The sequence below is a fragment of the Coregonus lavaretus genome (assembly GCF_964263955.1).
Source record: "Coregonus lavaretus genome assembly, contig: SUPER_35_unloc_5, whole genome shotgun sequence".
In the NCBI taxonomy this organism is placed as follows: Eukaryota; Metazoa; Chordata; class Actinopteri; order Salmoniformes; family Salmonidae; genus Coregonus; species Coregonus lavaretus.
In genome coordinates, this window is record NW_028167177.1 from 1,107,543 (window position 1) to 1,116,360 (window position 8,818).

The 8,818-nt window shown below is 43.9% G+C and overlaps 1 protein-coding gene across 1 annotated transcript; it reads left to right on the plus strand.

The window, feature by feature from the left end:
* The first annotated feature begins 1,555 nt into the window (after positions 1-1,555).
* LOC311110427 (uncharacterized protein) lies at positions 1,556-8,580 on the plus strand. Its single transcript, XM_084188974.1, has 6 exons — positions 1,556-2,053; positions 2,490-2,620; positions 2,819-3,001; positions 6,308-6,469; positions 6,830-6,941; positions 7,176-8,580. The coding sequence occupies exons 1-6, from the start codon at positions 1,771-1,773 to the stop codon at positions 8,126-8,128; spliced, it is 1,824 nt and encodes a 607-aa protein (XP_084045100.1). The 5' UTR covers positions 1,556-1,770; the 3' UTR covers positions 8,129-8,580.
* Positions 8,581-8,818: the final 238 nt, after the last annotated feature.

Consider the following 8,818-nt stretch of genomic DNA (forward strand, 5'->3'; position numbering starts at 1 on the left):
TTTTTAGATTTAGATTTAGATCGTTTTGTGTGTCCATGGAGCAGAAGCAGCACACTTAGGACCTCAAGAAGATGTACGAGTAGAATGTTTTGTGTATGGATCTTCAAAGCAGAGCGCCTATCAAGGGGTTATCTCTGGGTTGGCGCATTAAGTATGTCCAGATTTAATACCTGAGGAAGTAGATGGAGTTGTTGGTGCACTTTGACTGACCCGTATGGTAGATGAAGTGAAGAAATTAACTTCATCCATACTTTTGTTCTTTGATGAAGAGTCTCTCCCTTCTCATGTAAAGTTGGACTATAGGAGATACCCTGTAAGAGCCTTCATGCACAAACCCCTTCAGTGCCATAAATGCAAAAGATTTGGACGTGTCAAGTGTATGCAGAAGGGAAGAGTATTGAATGCCAGTGGAGGTTAGCTGCTGCAATTGTGGTGGCAAACATGCACCCGAATTCCAGGATTGCCCTGTTAGGGTGAAGGAGACAGAGGTGGCAAAAGTAAGGGCTGTCCAGCATGTCTACCTGGAGGCGGTGAGAAGAGTGGAAGGAGCGAGTAGAGCTGAAGAAGCAATAGCAATAGACCATAACCAAGTGAATATTTCTCGGCAACCGAGGTATCCTGATATATTGCATGTTAAAAAGGTTGCCTTTGTAGCATTTATTGCAATGGTCTTCAACTGCACAGCACAAATCCTGTCAAACAGTGCTTATAAGCTAATATTCTATAAGACGTACAGGAGCTTTAGCAGTAGAGAAATTGAGCCGCCAGTACTCAGCTATGGAAAGATTATGGATATACTGACAAGATAAATGTCTCTCCGCCCTAACAATGGGAGTCGTTGTTAACAAAGCGGCACGGTGGGCTGTCTAGCTCCCGTCTATCCTTTCTTTGGATTGGTGGATACATCATTATTGTAATACTTTTTTGAATATTCGATGAGGGTTGTTGTTGTCAACCGCCTGTATTCAATTGAGAGAGATGCTATGCTACTAGCCTCATTTCATGAATATGCATAGCAATCTCGAGACAACTCTGATATAAAGTGTTTTTTCTCAGAGTTGCCGGGATGTCCTACTTATATCAGTACACTCAAAACAACGTAAGCATTACGAAAATTCTATTCGATCAAATAAACCTCATGTAGCAATTAACATTTTTTGTTGACCAAATTCGACACGCTCTCATTGACCTCCATACAAAAACTCCTTGCTTGGTGAGCGAAACAACGAAAAAACGCAACCTTCCACCGAGTTGGGCCTCTCTCTTCATCTTTGGCTCAGGTGAGCTCCTGCAAGTCAAGCACTGCTGTGAAAGGATGGTCCATCCTCACAGGCCCCTGAGCCTGTGTATATCTGTGTAGCGATGTGACTTGAATTGGAATCTGACTGAATGAGTGGGATGTTTTTTATTTTATTTTAGATTATGTCTGTTTTTTTCCACTCTTTCCTACAATGGATTTATTTTCTACTTCTATAGTTTACCACCCGTACAGTAAGAAGCGGCATGCACCTCTAACGATTGTTTACGGACAGCCATAATACCATAGAAGAAGAACGAATCGTGAACGGAAGTGAACAGTGACCAAGAACAATTTCCACGTTTGCGTTTTTATTGTTGTTATTTAACGTTTATTAACAAACTGGAACTCAATATGAATACTTTAGCTGCATAACATCACATACTTACCTCAGTTATTCTTTAATTCACGTTGGAGACAGGACTTGGTTGATAGTTATCTAATAGGTAACGCTATCTAGCTGTTAGCTAATAATGGCTAACTGTATGGTTTTTCACACTCAAATAGCCTCCATCATGGAAGTGCTAGCGAATGCAGCAGTGACAGAGATCTGTAAACTCGTAGATGACGACTATGCAGTGTTTCGTTTGGAAAATTCGCAAAGCCAGAAAGAAAACAGGACATTGCGGAGGAAACTACAGCTACTGGAACTGAAGGTGGCACGGGAGCGCGCAGAGAGGACAATTAGAGAGCGCGCCATCGCCAGTCGTCCCAGTAGTGTCAAGATACTTGACGGATACAAAGGAATGGCAAGAGGTACATTTAGCAGAGGGCAGAGGCTGCGGTGCCTGTCGCCCCGTTCCCCTCTGCGCCTGTGTTACCCAGAATTGGATCTTGGTCAGTTTTGGGATAGTATGCAATACTTCCCCTGATTAGTTAGCTATCTTGCAAAACATTTTTTTGTAATCTTTATTTTACAAGGCAGGTCAATTAAGAACACGTTCTTCTTTCCCAAAGACACTACCATTTTCTAACGAGATTCTTGATTAACTGAATTTCCTATTGTCATACTCAATTAAAATAATGTGATGCATGGAACATAATCAATAAATAAATAGTATATCAAGAAGTTATGAGAAGTTTTTCCTTACATCCTTGCCAATTGTGGACAGTGTTAATAGTGTACAATATAGCGTTGCGCATTGAGAGTAGCTAACTTAACCACCACTTTAACCCCCAATCACTTTCTTAGGTGAAGGACATCTCACTGGAGGCTACAGAAGCTTTGTGAAGCCAGCGGGTCACAACGCGTGGAGAGATGACCAACCAATCACTGTTGATGAGGGGAGTAGAACCTCAACCCAGCACGTTATCGTGATAGAGGTTAGTGTCATAATGTAACAGTAACATTTACAGTAGATCAAATCTGGACCGTTTATTTCAGAAAGGCTCCCCACAGCTATTCATTTGCTTACATGTACATCCTCATTTATGTGCCATAAGGGAGCTTGAGAGACTTCCCTACGACATTGTTATCCAATTCATCTCATGTACTGGTAATAACCTCCCCTCTTGTGTCAGTCTGCAGATACAGAGGCTGCAGGTCCTGGGGTCAAGCAGGAGAGGACTGAAGGAGAGGAGGACCCACGACACAACAGAGACATCCAGACTGGAGCAGCGGCTGGAGTGGCGCCCCCTGTAGCCACAGAGGACCTCCTCACCGCCATCGCGCCCCAGGCCAGGCCCCGACGCAGCATCACGGAGGTCAGTGGAACGCTGAATGCCGTCCTCAAGTCAGAGACAGACACCAAGACTTTAACTGTAACACACAGGCTCTTACACACAGGATCTGACCACAGATCAGACCCAGAAAGACTGGGTCTGGGGCCACTGGGCTGTCCTACTGCTAGATGTTTTCACGGGTCTGAAAAGTTGGACCTGTTCCGAAATGGGCCTGGGGCTTTCCCACCCGGGACCCGATGTGCATAAAAAAATATGGAGACCCATTCTGAACGGATCCAAGGGCATCTAGACCCATTCCGTATAGACCTGGTCGGATCCAGACCAGGTCCAAGTGAGGGAAGCAGCAGAAAAGTCATTTTTTAAGCTACGTTAATAAGCGGAGCTGATAAAGAGGGAGGGAGAGGTGCTGCGGGGGAGGGGGAGGGCAGGGGAGCAGGGAGGAGGGAGGGAGAGACAGCAACCAACCAAGCCAACTTGCGCTATAGTAGACTAATAGCTGCCATAGTTAGGTTATTTATCATCAAATATGATTACATAGTACCTGTCTTCACCTGTCAAACTGGGAGAAGCTAGCTAATGTTAGCTAGTTAGGCTAATTGAGTCTGCAACCACTCCATTCAGAATATAAATTAGCAGCCTACCTGTTGGCTCTTGGTTGTTGTAGCCTATCCTTCTCCTTTAACTTTAATTCCATCTTCCATCAGTATCTCTTAACTGTAGCCTATTGCCGCTTTGATGACTTGTGATTAGCCAACAACAACAAGCTACACGCTCCTCTCTCGTGACAAGAGCAGCAGCATCAATTATAACATTTCTCTCACTCTCTACTGCAGCAGTCACTTTCGGATCTGTACGGGCCCTTCCGGACAAGGCAGTTAAAATTACATACGCTTGACAATCATATGAGATCTCACCCAGACCCGTGACGTTTAGAATTCTGGATCGGGTCTTGGGTATTCGGGTAAAGGTGGATCCGTGAAGACCTCTACCTACTGCTCCTGGCTCAGAGTACTTACCGGTATTTTACCAGAGCCAGAGGACGGTTCATTCCCATGGAGATGGTGAAGCATTAGACACTGGCAGTCAGGGCCTAAAATTAACACCTGCCAAATGCGGGTAGATCTTGGCATTGGCGGGTAAGATGTCTATTTCACCAGCCACGTTGGCGGGTGGTCAGGGCTCCACAGTGCGAGCATTTCACTCTCATTTGTAAATAAAAACAGTCAAGGATGATCACATTTATAGTAAAATAAATGCTGCAGTAGTTGTTTTCAAAGTATTGCCGCCATTTTGTTTCATAGCTGGTAAATTAATCAATCGCACAAAGTCAAAGAACTACAAATCCTATATAGCCTATTCCACCTTGCGCTGCAACCCCTGGCTGGGGTCTGTGTGCACGTGAAGAGCTGAGTGAAATATTCATTTTTAGAAGCACTGCACACAGGCATAACAGTTAGTCTAATTTACTTGAAACTAAAGTCTACTGAAGTGAGACTTTGTCCTTGTGTTTCTTGGCTATTTACATAGTTTTGTTCACAAGCTAGGTTGTTTTTCTATGTTTGAGTTTCAACTGCTAGGGAAGAGAAGACAACGCTTCTACTAGTCAGACTCAATCTCACAGGCACAAACATGACTCCAGTCGCACAACCACGGTAACCTCCAGGCCGTAAAGGGGCAGGGGAAAATTGTCTCATCTGTGATATTTTGGTTAAAAGACTCAGGTCACATAAAATGTTATTATTCAATGTACCACATTAGTTACTTCTTACTAGTAATACATTTGTTGTTGTTGAAACATTACAAAGCTGTTTTTTTGGTGTTTTGTTTTTGTAACTTTAGCTGCAACATTTTTTGGGGCTGATAAAAAAATCTGAGTGGCTGGTAGATATTTTTATCTACCTGCCATAGTGGCTGGTGAACCAAAAAGTACATGTTATTCCCTGCTGGCGGTGATGATCTGTCTTGTTCTTACGCTACAGAGATGGACCCTGGCAACATGCCCTTGGATTTAGAGACACAGACTGATCTGTCTAGAGGGGACTGGAACCGGTACAGTAGTAGTGTATACTCTGAAGGGTGCCTAGATAAGAAAGGGGAGGTTATAGTCGTAGATGAGGTGACTGTGAAAGTGGAGGGTGATGCTCCTCCCACATGGAATGCAGATAGTCACCTAGGAGACGGACACTCACAGGGCAGAGATATCTTAGATTACAGGGGAAGTTTAGAGCCAAATCTATATGTCGCCACCCACTCCCCTTTACATGCGTTCCCTTATTTGCAACCCAGTGTCCACGTTGATGGGGCCTTCCGATTCACATGGCAGTGTCCTTTTCGATCAGGTATTGAACGCCAACGACAGGGCTAGAGCCCAGGCTCAGGGAGGGGGAGCCACATCATCAGGCAATAGTAAAGAGAAACGGTTCCTCTGCATGTTCTGTAACAAAGGCTTCAGCAGCCCCCAGAAGGTGGAGATCCACCAGAAGGTCCATACAGGGGAGAAATCCTTCAGCTATACCCAGTGTCACTTGCACTTCGCCCAGGCTGGGAAGAGTTTCTCAGAGAAGAGCTACCTCGGGATACACCAGCAGAAAAAAACATTCGTACCATTCCACTCGATTGCTTCTGAGGTTTAGATCAAACCCTGCATTAAAGACAAAGATACATTTTCATTGTCAGCAGAAAATATCCACAGAGTAACAGATTTCAGTGTTGAATATTCCTGGATAGAGTATTCATGTTCACAAATGCCTGTTTCATTACTTCCATTCAACTACTTAACTTTTTTCCCAAGACACCTTTAATGAGAAAATGTATGGAGTTTATCAAGTTCATGGAGATTTTTAGTTGAGATGTGTATGTGTGGTTTTCATATGGTGTATTTAACACTTGTTTGTGTTTCATAAACACAAAATGGGACTTTTCATTCGAAGAATTTCATTGAGATTCTCTTCAGTATACATCACATCTGATCTCACCCTATTCTGCATACACCTGACAGCATTTTATAACAAAAATAGACTTATTAAATATACCTACACATACCCACACACTAACAAACACCTACTGTACACATCAAAATAGTTTAGTCAGGATTGTCTGATAATTACTTTTGACTTATCATACCTCATGACTTATTTTTACCAACATCATATTTATGTCCCCCATGATGGGTTTAACAACAATGAAGTCATTCTGTAACTACAGTATAGGACTCAAACATAGTGGGGATGGGTAAACACTCCATGTTGAAAGTGTGTTTATTATCTGTGTGTGTGTACGTACCTGAGGGAAGGTATGTCTGTAATCTGTATCACCTGTCTCTTCCAGGAGGAGGGTCCAGACGTGCTGCTGGTGAAGGAGGAGGGGTGTGAGGAGGGTCTGGGGAACCCTGAGGGGACCATGGTCATGGAGGACAACCAGACTACACCTCCTCCTGAACCCACAGAGGAACCAGCTGAGCAGCACAGGACCACACACAGTCTCACTGAGGTGAGCCCACTGTGAACTACTGTCTGAATGGTATTAGGTCAGGGCCCATATCCACAAAGCCTCTAAGACTAGGAGTGCTGATCTAGGATCAGTATTGTAAGACTATGTAGACAGGTGGGGGACCTGATCCTCGATCAGCACTTTTACTCTGAGACTCTTTGTAAATACATGCCCAGGTCTTAATACATTTTATCTTAAGTGTGGGACCATGCCTTTGAATTATCAAACCATTAAAGAGTGTCAAGTAATCAAATAAAATAACACGTTTGCATAGTACTCATCGCAATCCCTCATTGCCCAATCAGAAGATGCTCATATCAGATTTCTTGATCCAACATCCTCTCACTCTGTATCTCTTAGTCAGTAGACATGGAGGATGGGAAGCCTGATCTGCTGCTAGTCAAAGAGGAGACAATAGAAGACGGACCAGAGAGCATTGACCTGCTGAGTGGACTAAAGATTAGGGAGCAAGGTAAGGGAGAAATACATATAGCCTACATACAGTAATAGATCTTCAAGGGGAATAGTGATGCGCCTGGCTATTATTCTTTCTTATTTTTCTCCATTCATAAAATGAAATCAATACAACTTATGTTCACATTCAAAACACACAAATTATAATGTATGAACTTGACCAGATAATTGACTCCATATGTAGAGTTCTCTGCCATGTTTGTAAAGTCTATTTTGTAACTGCTTCCTGCAGGTGGTTGGCTGGAGGCTAACAGAGGAGACTGGGCAGCCATCTTGGATTCCCAGACGGGTGCAGCAAAGGGCCCAGGGGACAACGTCATAGAGCAGGCCAGGACCAGAGGCGACTTAGTGGAGGTCAGTGGATGGGACAGCTTCCTCAACTCTGGGCTGGGGAACAACACTGTTAACCACAGACAGAAACAGACAGTCGAACACAAAACGACAACCGAGCTTAGTCTTCATGACAACAGACTGGCTGAGACCAGAGCAAGGCTTAGATTTGGTCTGCGGGGACGGACAGATTTCCGAATGCGGCAGGAGAGAACAGACAGAGACTTGGCTAAAGATGCTCCGTCCTGCTCCTATAATTGTGATTCAGAGAGACTGATGGTGCCTCAGGTTAACCCCCTAACAGGTGCTGCCTTCAGCCTGCCTTCTATAGGATCTATCAACTGGAACATGGACCCTGCGACAACACAGACACTACCTGGCCTTCATCCTCCACCCACTCTCCTAATGTTAAACCAGACCTCAGACAATGCCAGTGCCTCAACACTAAATGGCAACACAAGCCTGTTGACAAATGACAGTAGTAGTAACGCTATCAGTAGATCCGGTTGCAAAGAGAAGCGCTTCCCGTGTTCGTTCTGTGGGAAAGCCTTCTGTTTCCCCAAACAGGTGGAGATCCACCAGAGGATGCACACAGGGGAGAAACCATTCAGCTGTACCCAGTGTCATATGCGCTTTGGCCAGGCAGGTCACCTGAAGAGACACCAGAGGGTCCACACAGGGGAGAAACCCTACAGCTGCCCCCAGTGTGAGAAGAGATTCTCCCACCAGCACCAGCTGAAGAGGCACCTGAAGGTCCACACGGGCGAAAGGCCGTTCGCCTGTATGCACTGCAGGAAGAGGTTCTCAGAGAGGAGCTACCTCAGGATACACCAGCAGAAAATGCATGACATGTAATGTAGTACTAGTTAGTTTGTTTGTAGTTAATTCTGTTGGTTTTGGATGTAGTAGGGAACTGGATGAGGTGAACTGAGGAAAGAATGAGTATGATGAGGCAGAGTAGATGATATGGTGATGGTCGGTGTTATGGCATCTGTACAAATGCTTCACTGATGTAGAGTGATAAACTTTGTTCCTATAGGTTAATACTGGTGTTTTATAATGAGGAAATGATGGTGCCTTAATTCATGTTTACTTTACATAAAGTAGTGAAGCTGTGTGTAATGTAATGTTGAACCTTTACAAAGTATTCAAAAATGTATTTTTACAAAATGAGGGTACCAGGTTTACAGAATAAGTAAAGAGAAAAGTTATTATACTTGTCACGTATCATTTTGTGCAATAACAGTACTATGCTTCACGTTGTGAGTATGACCATTTTGGTTAAATTAAATACAAAATTGACTCTGTGCTGACTGACTTGGTTATTTTTGTATCATTATAGGGACTGAATTACCCTTATCTCAGTCTAACCAAAACATTATACTTAATGTGTGTACAGCAGAGTTTCTAATGTAAACCTTTATGCTTTTCTGTTCAATTTGTGTTTACAGTCTGCAGTTTATAAGGACCTGCTGATATCTGGTGTTGATGGCGGAAGAGACTGGAGCTCTGAAGTGGCTGGTCACAAACCCTGGCCCCGGATCA